Source organism: Gossypium raimondii, chromosome 5 (assembly GCF_025698545.1).
Source record: "Gossypium raimondii isolate GPD5lz chromosome 5, ASM2569854v1, whole genome shotgun sequence".
NCBI lineage: Eukaryota > Viridiplantae > Streptophyta > Magnoliopsida > Malvales > Malvaceae > Gossypium > Gossypium raimondii.
In genome coordinates this window covers 6,119,116-6,136,844 of record NC_068569.1, presented here as the reverse complement: position 1 = coordinate 6,136,844, position 17,729 = coordinate 6,119,116, and the positions used below count along the sequence as shown (strand labels likewise).

Below are 17,729 nucleotides of genomic sequence, written 5' to 3'. Positions count from 1 at the left end.
TACTTTTTATTTTTTATTTTGTAACATATTCATCTTATATTTAGGTTTTAAACTCTCATACCCACGATGAAAATAAGAAATAAAGAAAATCAAGTCTGATGTCTGGCTATCATCATCCCCGAAAATCATTGCATATGTAAAGGTCTAAACTCTATAACTAAAGAGCGGTCCCGAAATCAATCTGCTCGACAAACCCAAACTTCATTTAAAAAATTGATGTTATATTATTGGACTAGTTTCCAGGAATCCAAACCCCAACCTTCATTTTCTTTCACTTCCCCTATCCCATATTTTTAGCTGAATCCATCCCTGTTTCTAAACCCTTCAATTTGTTATCTACAATTTTCCAAAAGGTGATTTTATATTTATGCTTTGTTCCCTTTTTTCTCCATTTCCTTTTTCTTTCTAATTTTCAGACGACTGTTTCATTGATTTCTCAACTGATAGTGTTTCTTCTTTTTTTTTTGGATGCGAACAATTATCAAACAGGTAAAATACACGATTATAATTGTAGGAGATTGAAAACATAATGAGTCGAAGAACCAACACTCCAAAAGTGGAATTAAAGCTCAAGTTATCACCAACTAGGTCGGCTAACCAACCAGTTATTGTGTCGCCAAACACATCAGTTTCTTCGTCACCCGGAAGCTCATGTGTGTCTTCGGAGCCGACCGATGACTCGACGACGATGATGCCATATCCCAGTAGCCCTGAAGGAATGTCGATGGTGCTGGTGGGATGTCCTCGATGTCTCATGTATGTTATGCTATCGGAAGTGGATCCTAAGTGCCCCAAATGCAAGAGCACCGTCTTGCTTGATCTTTTTAGCCAACACAACGCCAAAAAGGCAAGCAACTGAAAGGAAAAAAAAAGGTAGGTCTACAATTCCTCTATATTTATCTAGGTTTTTCTTTCTTTCTTGCCATAGAACAGTTTGCTTAGTTTAATTTAAGGTTTTATAATAAAATCATTATCTGTATTTTGTTTTGAGGACCATAATTTGTTGCATATTTTATTTTGATTCTGCCTTCCAGTTTTTTAGCCAAATGTCTAACTTTTACCATCTGAATTCAAATTCCACCAACAATTCTACTTATGTACTTGAATACTTAAAATTACTTTGACCAATGCAACTTATTAGCCATAAAACGGTGGGCAGTCCAGCTACATTTTAGCAATCCTCTTCAAACTCAACGATTCCTTTTCTTCCAGTTTGCACAAGATATTCTCACTGTTATAATCTTAAAAATTACTGTTCTTTCCATGCATAGATGCTCATTCACCCCACCTCACTCCATTTCAATCTAATTTTTACTAGTTATTTTTAACTTTTTAATCTTTTTAAAATCAAATAAATATTTAAACATAATCCTTAAAAAAATTTAAAAAATAAAATATATGATTTTTCTATATTACATTTTTTCCTTTTACTAGTTTTATATATATATATATATATATATATATAAAGGATAATTTTATATAGTAGAATGGGGTAAGCCATTACCAAAATCATTCCATACCCAGTGTCCAAAAGAAAAAATCCACCCGACTCTGCCTTGCATTTACTTTTCAAATAAAAAATCCGCTCCATCCAGAGTGGACTAGTTTGAAATCCACGGGAGATTTAGATTTTGTTATCCTTACGTGCGATATACATATTTCTTTAATTATGATAATAATATATATATCTAAAATATTTCATTCAGATGAGTTTGTGGTATAATGAAAAAAATCCTGTTGAAATGAAGTTTTAAATGACATCTAAAAATGTGAAAGTTTAGTTAAAACTGAATTAATCGATCATTGAAATTAATTCAATTAGAAATCAATAGAAGAAATTTTAAAATTCCAATTATCAATTGATTTAGCTAAAATAATTAATTAACTAAATTAGTCACTGAACCAAAATTGTTAATAATAAATATTATATATGTACAGAAGCTCAATGGAACAAAAAAGAAGAAGTTTAAATCCAATTTATATGTGAGAGTGCATATGACACTTAAAACTAAAAAACCTTAACATTGTTAAATTAGTTTGGTTAAATTGAAAATCGACCCAACCGAACTTAATTCGATTAAGGGAATTATTTTTCTGAAGAAGTTGAATTTAAATACTCATATTAACATTAACCACAATCCTCTCTTATTAAAAAATATATTTAAATTTAAATTTCTATTTTCGTTACCATTGAAATCCAAGGGTTAAAAAGTAAAATTATTTATTTTTAAATTTTAATTAAATAACAATTTTTGTACATTAGTATTTTAAATTTAACAAAAGTTGACGCTGCTACAATTTAACTGTAAGAGCCACTATTGAAAATTGAAAACCAAAAGACATTAAAATTGGTGAATGACTACTCCCACAATCATGACCGTGGTATCATTTATCATTTTTAAGTCCATGTGTGAAGAAAGATGATATATGTTTTTGTTGAATCGCTTGAACAAGGAAGAAAACATCGTATGGGCATTCAAAACAGGTTCCACTAAAACAAAATTGTGCCTCAAATATTGAAGTACAAACAAAATCACGTTGGAGTGCCTCTAAAATATTTTGCTACAGTTGAGTGGCATGGCTGAATATATCGAATTGTGGGACCATAATATTTTTATACCTAGACGCTGTCTCCTCAGAAAGAATACAGCAGATTGTTGGTCCTAGGTAAAAACATCCACTCATAAATAAAAAAATCTGCAGCGAATGCATTTATCAACAGAATGCCCGAATGCAAGGCCTACCATGGCGTACCCAATAAATATAAGCCACCTATTTCACTTTAAAATATTATTCACAATGTGATAAGAAAACAAAGCAATGGACCTGGTGTATGATTCTCTTTTAATTTAGAAGATACATTGAAATTTACTCCACTCGAGTTTTTAATATCTTAAAAGCAATTTTTGTTATCTTTAAAGGCAAATTTTCTGATAAAATCCAAACAACATCCATAACTTTTTATATTGATATATTGGAAAATCTGACATCACTACTACCTTATAATCTTCCTATTAAAAAACTTAATCTGAAAAAACACATTATTTACATGCTGAAAATTTAAATGACATTTGAATCTAACCTTCTATTTTCAGCATGAGATTCATCCAAACCAGCAACAATCTTGTTGATTATATTCCTTCCAATAAACCCAAACAAAGCATGGATTTAAGATTTCATCTCATCCCCAATGTGTCAAAAACACCGATGTCCCTTGGAATTTGATTCAAGTGGCTGCAAATAAACTAAAATTTCTTTTATGTTGGTCAACGGAATCTCGGGTGCTTGAACCGTTAATCTTTTTGGGTAAGGGTTGGAATTTTTCAACCGCCGACAACTAAACTCTCTCGACATATTACTCGATGGAATCAATAAATCTTTCAATGATGTGTACGAAACAAGTGGCTTTTTTCTCAATGGAATCAATAAATCTTTCAACGATGTGTATGACGAAACGGATGGTTTTTTTCTAGATCGAATCAATGAATCTTTTGATGATTTGCATAAAATAAGTGACAACACTAAATCAGAAGGAAGACACATACTGTAATTTGATTTCTTCCTTAAAAAGCTAAGATTTTGCTTCTGTAGCTCTTTACTCCGAATTCTGTGAAACTTGATGATTATTATAGTGATAATTAAGAGAAAATTCAATAAAATCTTTTTATGATTTTAAGTATATTCATAAGAGATTTTCTAGATGACGTCTATCGGTTAAAGACTTTGAATTCTAGTGTTTCAAATTTCCTTGTAATCTGATAAAATCTTTTAATTTAGGAATATAAAATATTTTAATTCATTCTGTGTATAAAAAAGTTCAATTAATTAATTATGTATATCTATTGGGAGTACTGCAATTTTATGTAATTTAATTTCTTTAAATAGTAATTATTTATTAATGCTTATATATAAAAATAATTTCTTTTAATTATAGAATTTAACTTTTACAATAATGTAACAAATCCATTAAAAAAGCTTAAGTTAATTAACCAATTGGATCTCACTTTGTTAGTTGTAACAGTAAGAATCCAGTTTTTTTTCAAAAGAGAAAAGTAATTACAAAATAATTCTTCATATAAATATATTTATTTTTTGATTAATAATATATTATGGTACAGTCAGCAAATCCCATAGCTTTATAGAAAAATACACTAATCCCTAAAAATACTTATGAGATTAATATTAAAAAATTCATTCCAAAATAATGCTTAAAATTGTCTTCAATTGTTGTAATATTAAATTATATTTTAATAAAATAAAATTAAATATTTTAGTCTTATATTTAATTTGATTATATATTAACTCTGAAGTGAATTTAATTAAGTTGTTTTTATCTAAAATAAAGTAATTCTAAGTATTTAAAACTTCAATTAAACATTAAATGATATTTGTTAATGATATTTATTTAAACAATAAATGATAATTCTACTGAAATTTATTCTTATTTTATTTTTTAAAAATACAAAAGATTAAATTGATATATTTAATAGTGAAGTGGTTAATTTAATCCCATAACTATAATAGAGTGACCTTTCATATATATTCACCTTTTAAATAGGTAAGAATATCTTTTCAATCCCTCTCAATTTTGATATCGAAATATTTAGTTTATGTTAAAAAAATTGACGCAATTTAATCCCTCTCAAATTAGAAAATGAGCAACTATAGATAATTAATTGCACATTAATGCTTTTTACCAATTGCTTTGATTGATATAATAACAACTTTCCCTTAATATTTGTATATATTGTGTAAATGTTGCAAACTAAATTTATTAAATTAAAATTAAATTGATAGAATGTGTAAATTTTGAGGGCTAGAGAATAAAAGTTATGTACAATTGATGAAACATATTAACATTGTTGTGATTAATTGTCCTTACTTTCAAAATTGGTATGGATTAAATTGCTCTAACTTTTTTCTAGAGGGACTAATTTAGTCAATATCAGAATTGATAGGAGCAGGTTCGTTTACCCTCTTAAATATTATATAGGTGTAGATTAAGAAATAAAACTCCCGCCTAACTTTAGGATCTAAAGTTACCCCGTCGCAGCAGAAAAAGCCGGCGGCAAGGCCGCTGCTCCCCCGCCCTCTCGGTTTCCGGCGACGACGTGGAGAGAGATTTCCCGGCAAGCTAGGAAGAACAAATCACTCAAGGATGTGAGATTCACCTGACTTCCTTTTTCCCCCTATTTCATTAGAGCTGTATCTATAACTTAACTGACTTTTGTATCTTTTACTTTCTCTTCAAAGATTGAGGAGCAACATAAGAAAGCGCTAGAGGAAGACCCGTTGGTGTTTGATTACGATGGAGTTTAGATGAGATGACAAAGAAGGTTGTTCGTCCCCGCATTCAAGATCTCGAGGAGCGAAAGGTAATTTTCCTAACAAATTTGAAATTTCCCTCTAGTTTCTAGGATTATTCGATTGTAATAACCTTAATTATTACTTTTATTTACTTGACTTTTTATGTAAATCTTTATACCAACATAACAGACATAAATTTGTACAAATAATTGCTTAAAATATAATGTAGGATTAATCACTGATGAGAACGCTTACTACTATTGCAGCCAAAATATTTTCATAATTTAGTTAAAAAAGTGGAGCAACGAAAGTGGGAGCAGGAGATAGTGTATGAGAGGAAGCTTGTGAAAGAGAGGAGTAAAGAGGATCACCTTTATGCAGACAAAGATAAGTTTGTGACCAGTGCCTACAAGAAAAAACTTGCTGAGCAGGCTAAATGGATGGAAGAGGAGCGCTTACCTCAACTTCGAGAGGAGAAAGATGATGTAAGTTGAGCCTTTCCTTCAGCTTCATCTAATGTTACTTGTCACTTCTAGATCTGGGTACTGAATTGTTAACAAATTTGGCGGTGTGAAGCATAACTGCTGTAGTTCTAGATCTGTTGATTCATGTGTATTGCATTAATAAGTTGTTTTAGGTGCTTTTGCTAATTGGCGTATTTCTTTGAAACAGAAGCTTCAGGACTAGTTTTTTTCTTTTTTGGCATCTTATTTTCACAGTAGTTTCCAATGATCTAGAAAAGTTCTACCAGATGATATTTTGACACCAATTGATAAGCTAAATAATTGCTGAAGTGATAAACTGTTTTAAATCTCATTTTCCTCTTGTAAGTGATAAACTGTTTAAATCTCATTTTCCTCTTATAAGTGATAAACTGTTTAAATCTCATTTTCCTCTTATAAGTGATATACTGTTTTACATCCCATTTTCCTCTCGTAAGCATCCTGAGCAAGTGCCCGACTGTTCTGAGAGTTACAGGTTTGAAGCTTATTCCTTACTATGGAACAGATATAGCTTCAATTTGGTTCTTCTTTTCCAGATCATAGAATGGTGTTACTGTGACTTTGCTAGGGTAATATCATTTTTAGGAAATTGTTTTTCTCTTGTAGTTAGTGCAACTTGAATGTTAATTAATCAGACAGGTGTCCTACTGTCCACATGTTTAGTGAGTGTGAATTGCAATATTTACTGGAATTCATGGTTTAGATTCTTTGTTCTTCCTTTATGATCAAGAAAGGTGAATTCAGGTTTCTTTACAGGTCTAGTGTTCTTGAACAATTCTAGCTATGTGATGCTTTCCTTCTACTTCTCTGTCATATTGTTTCTCCATACATCCATGACTACGAAGAAAATAGATTCCTCATGCCAGCATTTACCTCATTCTATCCTCGCATTTCAACTGTTCCTCTTTCAATGCATGTCAAAATCTGAAACCTTTTATAGTACTTACCACACTTTAGATGTTATTTTGTTTGCCTACGTGTGTGTTTAATTTTATCATTCATATATTTGTTACATCTTGCTAGTATCACTGTTTACCTTGGTTCAACTCCAACCTAACTGTTTTAATCTTCACCTTTTTCCCTCTTACATGCCAGTGCTGGTTTTCTATCACATATTACCATAAATTCATCTGGTAAAATATTAGAGCCTTTATTCATTCAAATTGCTTTCTTTGCTAGGGCCATCGAATTAGTTAGGTTGAAAAACTTTTTCCATTATTGGATATATTTTTATGCTGGTATATTTTATTGTAACATTGAACTCAAAAGGTGAAAACATTAATTGATGGTTAAAGAGTGAATTTCAAGACTTTCTTTAGACACGTTTAACTTATTTTGTTAATCTAGAACAAGCAAAAATGCAGTCAGCATTAGCTTAAAGGGTTAATGTCTTTTTTTTTTCTTTTTTTTTTTTTTAATTTTTAACTTGAAGTTCATGAGTGAAAATGTTGTTCATGTGCTATAAAAGATGGATAATAAAGGATAATGAAGTTCGCAGTTTTCACAGTTAACTCAATGAAAGAAATCAAAGCTTGGTCCACATGATTTACATTTTGGCCCTTGTGTCTGTGTATAAATAATAATTATTAAAAGAGTGTTTGTTCTTTGGCATCAATGATTTTTGTGATATTCATTTTTCTTGGTTCTAGTTGTGGTTGCTTTGGTACTGCTCCTCGATTACTGATGTTTTAACTTGCCTGATTGATGGTCATTTTGTTGTTTTAAAGGTTACCAGGAAGAGGGACTTGAGTGATTTTTACTTCAACCTTGGTAAAAATGGTTGCATTTGGGGCGAATGAGGCCGTGCAACGGAAACCAGAAATTAATACTGAATTAAGGAAGAGTGAGAAGAAAGATGAGGAGATAGATGTGTACAACAGTGTTGAGCCGTTGCCTGACTCAAATGCTCTGGAGTCTTCTAGGATGACTGATCGGAACCAGGATGAAACAAGTTGTCCACAAAACCATGAGTCCAGCTTCCAAGATTCTAGGCCAAATATTACCATTGATACACTTCCGGACACAGCAGTGCAAGAAAGCCCTTTGGAGAAACAAATATCAGTTGATCAACCCAAGCGTGACCATCATAAAAGAGGTGAACATGCAGTTACTGCAGGTAGAGAACGTTTTCTACCACGCAAGAGGGCTAAACAGCAATGATCTGGTTAGTTACCTCTCTCCAAAGATGGATTTACAAGCAGTCAATTTACATTGGGAAGAGACTAAAATCCCAAGACTTATATCCTTGTTGCTGCTGTTTGTATATTACATATTTAGAAACAAGTTCAAGAAAACTTCCCATTTTATCTAATTCCTTATACAAAGTGAAAATTGCTTTGTAAACGTCAAAGTTGGAATTTTGGCGTAATTTAAGGTGATTATAACAACTAATTGGGTCGGTGCCATCTTAATTTTAGTTAGGAAAAAAGAAGATTTTAATTTATGACGAGGCTCCAAGTTGAGGCTTATTTGGGGGATAGTGGCTAGATTTTGCGATGTGTGTATTTACAGGTGGTTTGTTAACGATTTAATTATGGTATTTAAAATTTAAAGTAATGGTATATATTATGATAACATAACATGTTCTGCTTAATTATAGTCATATTAGTGTCGTATAAATATTTCGTCTTATATTTAAGGAAGTGACAAATATAAGTTCCCAGTCTGGATTTCATTCTATAACCACGTGCTTGGGTTGAACACAATATGTGTACATGCATTTATATACACAGAGGTCGAGAGTGAATAAAAAGACAGCTAAAGCCAGCGTGACATTCTTCACAAGATTGTTCTGAGCTTTCAATTTCGCTATCACTTGCCGCAGCACATGCACCCATGATATTCAATGCACTGTTCTTCCACGGTTCCTATTTCATCAAACTCTCGCACATAGTTGAGCAAAAATTTAACACCCAAACCTAACGCCATCAAGCTTTCTTATATTATTAAAAGCCATCTCATCTCATCTCTCCCTCCAATAAAAGAATCTTCAACAATAATCTCTCTTTTTTGCTGCCAAAAAAGAAAAAACAAGTAAACCATGTCTTCTCGTGTCCTCTGCTTCGTATCTCTTTTGCTCTGTATTTTCCCCGCCATCGCCTTCGCTTTGCATTTACCACTAACGCTCACACATTTCGATGCCAATGACCCATCTCGAGATCCGTACCAGATCCTCAGCTACCTTGCCTCTTCCTCTTTAGCCAGAGCCCATCACCTCAAAAACCCCCAAATCACCGCCACTGCCACCAGCGACGCCACCACCACCACCCCACTCTTTTCCCACAGCTATGGAGGCTACTCCATTTCTCTCAGCTTTGGCACTCCACCTCAAATCCTCCCTTTCGTCATGGACACCGGCAGTGACTTCGTTTGGTTCCCTTGTACCCATCGCTATGTCTGCAAAAACTGCTCCTTTTCTCCTTCCTCCGACCAAAACGTTACTATCCCCTCCTTCATCCCTAAACTATCTTCATCTTCTAGACTCGTCGGCTGCCGAAACCCCAAGTGTTCATGGGTCCACCACACCAACAAAACCCAATGCGATGAATGCCGAAACAGCTTCACCCCCCAAAACTGCACTCAAGCATGTCCCCCTTACTTCCTCCTCTATGGCCCGGGAACCACTGCCGGGGTTGCATTATCGGAAACCCTGAATCTCGGTGATAGAACTGTGTCCAATTTCTTAGTCGGATGCTCCATTTTCTCTTCCCGACAACCCGCCGGCATTGCCGGCTTCGGCCGTGGCCTTCCTTCTTTGCCCACTCAACTTAAGCTACACAAATTCTCTTACTGTCTCATCTCTCGCCGCTTCGATGACTCTCCTAGTAGCAGCACTTTGATACTTGATAGCACCTCCGATATGGATCGGAAAACCAATGGTTTAATCTACACACCGTTTATTAAAAACCCCATTGTCCGGGGCAAAGAAGCTTTCCAAGTTTATTACTACGTTGGTTTAAGGAAGATAACAGTAGGTGGGCGCCGCGTTAAGGTTCCCCGCAAGTTTCTCTCGCCTGGAAATAATGGTAATGGTGGCACCATCGTGGATTCTGGTTCGACTTTCACGTTCATGGCTCGTGAGATATTCGAGCCCCTAGCTGTAGAATTTGTGAAGCAAGTTAAGAACTACAGTAGAGCTCGTGATGTTGAGGTATTAACAGGGTTGAGGCCTTGTTTCGATGTGAAGGATATGGGGAAACCGGTGGAGTTACCCGAGTTGAGGTTGCATTTTAAAGGCGGCGCTGAGATAGCACTGCCGCTGGAGAATTATTTCGCGGTGGTTGGAGAAGGGGTGGCGTGCTTGACGGTGGTGACAGATGGCGATGTCGGTGGAGGAAAGGCTGTAGTGGGGCATAGCGGACCAGCTATAGTATTGGGGAGTTTTCAGATGCAGAATTATTACGTGGAATATGATTTGAGGAACCAAAGATTAGGGTTAAAACCACAGTTATGTATATAGGAAAACAAATCATCTATATGTTCCATATTTGATCTTAAAATGTATTTTCTTTTTCCTTTTTTCAATTTTTGGGAATGGCGGTGGTGGGAAGTAAGACTAAGAGAATAATTGTTTGTTTCTTGGGAAAATGGGGGAAGAAAATTAGAGTTGGGGAATATTTTACATTTCAACTATGTTCTTTTGTCCTTTTTTGCTTATCTTCATATCATGATAATGTTGAGAGTGTAGGATACATGATAGCTAATTATTGTAAGTGCTTCATTTTTAAATAAAGGCACTTTGATGTTGAAATGATAAAAGATGGCTCATAGTCTGTGTTGGGTCCGATTCATCATTTTTCATTCATTGCTTTTTCTAACATACTAATTATTACGGGTAAAATAAAAAAAAATTTATTGGGTTAAGCCGATTTTTAGATAAATTACGGGATTAGACCAAAATAATAAAAAAGTTTCTACTTGAAAACGTTTCAGCGGATTTGCAGGAAAATATTTTCAGCTAAAAGTGTTTTTTGCGACAGCTTCTCCAATTAATCTCTACTAATGACTACTTTTTTTCTTATATAAACCCCTAATTTCATTCATTTTTCCATTCAATCTCAATTCATCTCTCTCTCTCATTCTCAACTCTCTTTCAAATTTCTTTCAATTCCCTCTTAATTTCTCACTCAATTTTTATTCCTCTCTCAACTCTCTTTTTTAATTAAAATTGTATTATTATTTTTATTACAAATTATTTCGTATTTATTGAAATTAATAATGACAAAATCTCTAATTCATTTCGATGGAAAATACATTTCATTGATCAATTGCAAACAATAAGAATTTTTTATTACATTTAATTTAATTGAATTTAAATATTTTCTTATTATACTAAAATTTAATATTTTGTTTTTTATATATATAGTTGGAAGATAAGATTTTGGAGACGTATATTTGTAATCTACCCGCTTCTCCAGCGTCCTTAATTGAACCATACTTGAGAGATGCGGGATTTTTGCAGGTGACCCTTATGGGTATGGGGTGTAAATTGGACCCCACACTTGTAAGCGCGTTAGTGGAAAGGTGAAGACCCGAGACACACATTCCATCTTCTATGTGGCGAGTGTACTATCACACTCGAGAACGTGCAGTTACAACTCGGGTTACCGGTGGATGGGTCTGTAGTGATTGGGTCAGTTGTCGCACCTGATTGGAGTGATGTATGCGAGCAACTTTTAGGGAGGGTTCCAGACACGACTTATGGAGCCAGGATAAATATGAATTGGTTGAAAGAAATTTTGGTGGGCTCAATGCAGAATTGAGTGAAATTGAAAAATAACAACATGCTCGGGCATACATCATTATAATAAATCATGAAATCTTGTCTATTTAAGGTGGTTGCTAAAACTGATTGGGGGTTTCCTTACCAATATTCTAAAAACGCTTCCAATTGGAAGTGTTTTTCTTTTTTCGGCCTAATCTCGTAATTTTTCAAAAAATCGGCCCAATCCGATCATTTTTCTTAAAATCGGTATTTTTGATAATTTTACTCAATTATTACATTTTATAAACATAATCTTAAAATTAATTAATTACGAAAATAACTTTAAAAAATTATATATGAAAATGACTCATTTGCTACTATGGAAGCCAGTGCCTGACTAATTGGTGGCACCACTCCCTTTCCCCCTAATCATTACACAATTATCATTTAAAAAAAAAATTTGGTGTCATTTGTATATTTTTTTTAAAAAAAAATTTATCAGTGATAAAAAAAAAGGAAAAAAACAATTGTGTTGCTGCCATGTCAAGTAGTATCAATGGTTGTCAGGGAATTTTTTTAATGGGTGTTGTTGATGTGTCAGGCGACACCAATGATTTTGTTTAAAAAATATAATTTTCTAGTTGTTAACGCCATGCTATCAAGCAACACAGTGGGAAAAATGTCAAGAAAAAATTAAAGGGTGTGGCGAGTGTGTCGGGCGACACCAGTGTTTTTTTTTTTGGGAAAATAGTTGTGCAGAGACTGGAAAAAATTATTAGCGATGTCGCCGTTGTGTCATGCGGTACCGGTGGTCCCGCCACCCAAAATATATAAACCCAGCCCAGCCAAAAGACTATATCTATTGATGTTTTGGATTTTGTTGAAGTTTTTGGTTTTATTTAAGAGAGAGACAAAAAAAATGAAGAAGAAGGAAGATATGTGTTTAATAGGAAGGGAAAAAACAAAGAAGAAGAAAATTTTGTGCAAGTTTTTTAAAAATCAAATTGGAGCCTATAATGTTAGTTTGTAAGTATTTGTATGTAATTATATTTGTTTTAGTAGGAGCTACTATTTTTAAAAATAAAAGCTATTGATGATAAAGTTGCGGATGAGGTGAAAATGTACACGCCCCTTCGATTGAGAACTCAAGTTGTAGCATTGTCATACGCAATGACCTTGGGACCCATATATTGAGTGTAGATCACGATGCGACGCATCCATCCAAGTTCCTTGAGTACCAAATATAATACCTTCTCATTGGTTGGTTATAGATTATGAATTGGAAGAGTTGTATGTAGGCCAACAATTCGTGAAGGAGGAGGATTATGTATTTTCTATCAAGCGATATTGTAACACCCCTAACCCGTATCCATCGCCATAATAGGGTTATAGAGCATTACCGAAATTTACAAATTAATTTACAAACGTTTCATTTCATCAAGCATTCAAATTTATAACCAATCAAAATCAAAACATTAATGAGCTAACGTTGGCCAATTTAACTTAAACATGCCATTATTACCAGAATCAAATCATCCAAGATTACCGATAGAATCAATGGATAGTGTGATATATCTCCAACAAGCCCCCAACTCAATTGAGCTTTCGATAATCATTTCAATGCAATCTAATAATTATACATATTACCAATAATAATTAAATTCCAATAATAAAACACATATTTATATAATATTCATCACCAAATAATATTCACTTTAATTAAAATTATACAGAATATAGTTCATACGAACTAGAGGTGTCCATGGGCCGGGCCGGGCCCAACAAAAAATTTCAGCCCGCTTCCTAGGCCCGGGCCCAGCCCGGCCCCAAATATGGGCTCGAGATTTTGCCCAGCCCTACCACTGAAAAATATGGAACCCGAGCCCGCCCGTTTTTAATTAAAATTAAAATTATATTTTATTAAAATTAAAACTAATTGTTATTAAAATTAATTGTTATCAAAATTAATTATTATTAAAATTGTATCAAATTATATATTTTTGTACCAATCAACATTTTGTAAAATCTAACATTTTGTTAGTAAAATTATTAATTGTATTAATTGTTACTAAAATTATCAAATTATATCAAATTATTAATTATTAATTGTTACTAACATTTTGTTAGTAAAATTATTAATTGTTAATTGTATTAATTATTAGTAAAATTATCAAATTACATCAAATTATTAATTGTTAATTGTATTAATTGTTGTAACAAAATCTAAAATTTTGTAACTTAAAATAAAACTAAAACTAGTATATTTTAAAAATAAAAATATATATTTAATATATTTTCGGGCGGGCGGGCAGGCCCGGCCAAAAAATCTTGTTCGAGGTCTGCCCGCTTTCTAAACAGGCCTCGTTTTTGCCCAAGCCCATATTTGGGCCTATATTTTTACCCAAACCCTCCCATATTTCGGGCGGGCCATCGGGCCGGGCCGGGCCGCCCGGCCCATGGACAGGTCTAATACGAACTTACCAGGCTAAATTGTAGAAATACTAAAATTTAGGGACATTTTGGTAATTTTCTATTTTCCTCAAATTTTCACACAATCTTGATCTAAATTAATATTTCATTCAATTTATTAATTTAAATAATAAAACAATTCATTTCATGCAATTTGGTCACTTTTTGACATTTTACAAAATTTACCCTTAAAGTTTCACATTTGTTCAATTTAGTCCCTGAACTTAAAACATGTAAATTAGCTATTTTAAAATAATCTCATATTAGTTGAATATTCACATATAGTTTTCCTCCTCCTCCTCTCTATTCCACATCCTTGGTATATACATAATACCACTATTTACTTGTTTACTCATAACAAGTTGTTCACTTGAGTCATGGTCACTAAATTAATTATATCTTAAGCTACGGAACTTAGAATTGAGATACTTTAATTTTATCTGAAACTAGATTCACATATATTATTACCATCAAATTTTCAGAATTTTTGGTCCAGCCAATAAGTACAGTTTATTCTTTAAAGTCATCTCTGTTCTGTTGTCTTACAGTTTCGACTCTTCTTCACTAAAAATTAATTATCTCATCGTACGAGATTCGGATGATGTTACCGTTTGTTTCTATTGAAAATATATTCATTAAGGATTTAAAAATATAAATTTAAGCCCCTAATTATTTTTGTCCAATTTTTTATGATTTTCCAAAGTCAGAACAGGGGAACCCGAAATCATTCTGATCACCTTGTTTCACAAAATTTATTATATCTCATGATTTACAATTCCATTATTTACACCATTTCTTCTATGAGAAACTATACTAAATAAGATTTAATTCCATATTTTTTTCATCCTCTAATTCAATTTCCACAATTTATGGTGATTTTTCAAAGTTAACCTACTACTGTTGTCCAAAACTGTTTTAGTGCAAGATGTTGATTACTAAGTTTATAACTCCCTTATTCCCTTTCTCTATAATATTTCCCATCACTTTCACTTTTTTTCCTTCACTAATATATCAAGAACATAAGACCTGATATAAGAAAACTCTACTATAACATCATTTCCATGCTTTTCAATAATATCAAACTTAAAAATATATTTAAATCTTGATGTTCTTACCTTATTCTATTGGTTTCAAACTTTAACTTGATTTTCTCTCTCCTCTAGCTTCTATTTCTTGAATCTAACTTGATATTTTAGCTCCCCATAGTCTCATTGTTATCTTTCTCTCTTCTTCTCACATTGGTGCATGGGAAAAATGGTGGGATGGTGGCTTTTTTTCTTTCTTTCCACATATATATATATACAAAATAAAATAATAAAATATCATTAAAAAAATCAAATCAAATATTATAAACTAATATTTATTTATTTATCTAAAATATCTCCAACATCATCATTGCCTTCTAGACTTCTCTCTCCGTCTAATTGACTATTTTTCCCTTCATGATCTTTTAAAATTCCATCCTTGAGTCATCACTTAATTTGGTAAAATTACGATTTAGTCCCTCATAATTCTTCACTTATTCAATTTGGTCCTAATTCATCCATTTTCCTTAGATTCTAGATCATTCCACCCTTAAAATATTTGCACAATTAATCCTTTCTTGCATTAATATGTCATAATATACTTCCCAATGTTGACATAAATCAAAATTTTGCTTTAACCCCTCAAATTTACACTTTAACCCCTCAAATTTTAAATATTTACTATTGGGCAACAAAACTTTTCTCACTTTTGCGAATTAGTCCTTTCTTGCATTAATATGTCATAATATACTTCCAATGTTGACATAAATCAAAATTTTGCTTTTTGTCACTTTATTTCCTTATTTTACTATATCAAGTATACCTACTTTCTTACTGTAGTAATTTTCGGGATATTACATTTTGTTTTTTAACATTTTATTTCCTTATTTTACTATATCAAGTATACCTATTTTCTTACTATAGTAATTTTCGGGATATTACAGATATAACATAAAGGTGTCGGTGGACTAAAAAGTTATTAAATCTACATCGATATTATATGTTGGAGAGTGTTGAAGGTTTGCAGAAGAGTGAAATTGGCAGGTACGAGCTGCATTTATTCAAATGTCACAACTGTGGGAAATTCGAAGATTTGAAGGGTCTTATACCTTCACTACTGCACATATGATGCAAGACTATAACAAACTTGATGCGAAAACAATCTATAACTGCATCATGCCGCTGGTAAAAGACATGACAACCATTCCTGTATTGGTCACAAAAAAGCATGATGGGCTAAACCAATGACCAATGAGTAGTTGTACGAAGATTGTGGTGTGTAGTACAATAAATTTTAAGGGTGGTTAGCCGCGATGTAGGAGTACGTGCCAGGTACTGTGGTTAACTTGCAAACATTGCCTTCTTCTGGTCTAGACGACGAACTACAACCCGAAAGAAGAATTTTCCACCGTTTGTTGATGTTCCAATGCCTAATGGTTGCTTCTAGGCGACACCGGACTGACACCATACTGTCGACGTGACCAAACGGTCACGAGCTCCCCCACCCTTTATTTTTTTTCTTTCAATTTTTTCAGTTCCTTTTTTTTAGTTTTCTTTTTTTTTCCCACTCTCAACGTTTTTCTTAAACCGATTTTTTCCCACCGTGAATACCCGTTAAAATATTTTTCACCTATTAATAAAATTTTAACTTGATAGTAGTGATAGTGTTATTTCACAGGAAAATCAGGACTAGTATTCCATATATTTTTATACGAAAATAATTTTTTTGTGCATAACAACGATCATTCTTTTTTGAATGATCCGGAAAGTTTTTTTTATAGTTATCGTAATTATAATTTCAAAAATAATGAATCAAAATATGATGATCCCTGTTATCATTTTAACTTGTATGATAGTGATACTAATTACACTTGAAATAATTACATAACAAAGTGGCGGCCATGGGCTCCCCATATTTTCTTTTTTTTTTTATTAGTTTTTTTTCTCAGTCTACCCTTCCTTTCATGCACCACTATAATAATTACAACTGTTGCCGCCTCGAGTCGCATTTCAGCTTGTTTCTATCGTCACTGTCATTTCCCTCGCCATCGATCTTCTTGCCCCCACCTCCACATAAGTTTTGGACAATAAGATTAAAAATACTACTTTGATGGAGAAAAAAAACTAATTAAACTCATTTTTTTCGTATGATTATGCTCTCAAACTCATATGGGGTTTATAAAGCATCATCTTCTGGTGATATTAAACTTGATCACATAACCACTGTCAATTGGTGAGACTTTCCTTGCGCAAGTTTGAGTTGCAATGTGACAAAGTTTGAATACGTGATTGCATAACCACGATCAATTGGGAGTCTGAGTTGCAATGTGACATCTTCTAAGGTGATATGCACTTCCCACGCGGCAAATGAAATGTGTGGGTCTTTAAGCGCTACCACATCACCATGAACTTAAACATATATTAAAACTATCACAATTTCTCCCTAAAACACCAACATAAATAAATCTTTCTGCCTCAATTTTGAACACCAAATACAAAAAAAAATCAAATTTTTTCTGTTTTCCCCACTTCTATTGAACACTGATTTTTTTTTTTAGTTTTCTCCCCTACTACTAGCCACAAATCTTTCTTCCTTTTTTTTTTTCTCATCTTCAACAAAAAACAACACTTCAAAATATACAGATTTTGCACCGGAGATGGGGTATATATAGTGGGTGGTGACGCTCGACAGCATGGCAACAAAAAAAATATTTATTTTTC

At 32.9% G+C, this 17,729-nt stretch overlaps 1 protein-coding gene, 1 long non-coding RNA gene and 1 pseudogene across 2 annotated transcripts; all 3 read left to right on the top strand.

The window, feature by feature from the left end:
* The first annotated feature begins 74 nt into the window (after positions 1-74).
* LOC128032025 (uncharacterized) lies at positions 75-999 on the top strand. The gene is made up of 2 exons (XR_008196260.1): positions 75-353; positions 490-999. It is a non-coding gene; the product is annotated as an uncharacterized LOC128032025 (long non-coding RNA).
* A 4,038-nt stretch (positions 1,000-5,037) lies between these two features.
* On the top strand, positions 5,038-8,197 carry LOC105766764 (uncharacterized; annotated as a pseudogene).
* Positions 8,198-8,638: 441 nt separating this feature from the next.
* LOC105769666 (probable aspartyl protease At4g16563) lies at positions 8,639-10,568 on the top strand. Its single transcript, XM_012590441.2, has one exon. The coding sequence runs from the start codon at positions 8,851-8,853 to the stop codon at positions 10,267-10,269; it is 1,419 nt and encodes a 472-aa protein (XP_012445895.1). The 5' UTR covers positions 8,639-8,850; the 3' UTR covers positions 10,270-10,568.
* Positions 10,569-17,729: the final 7,161 nt, after the last annotated feature.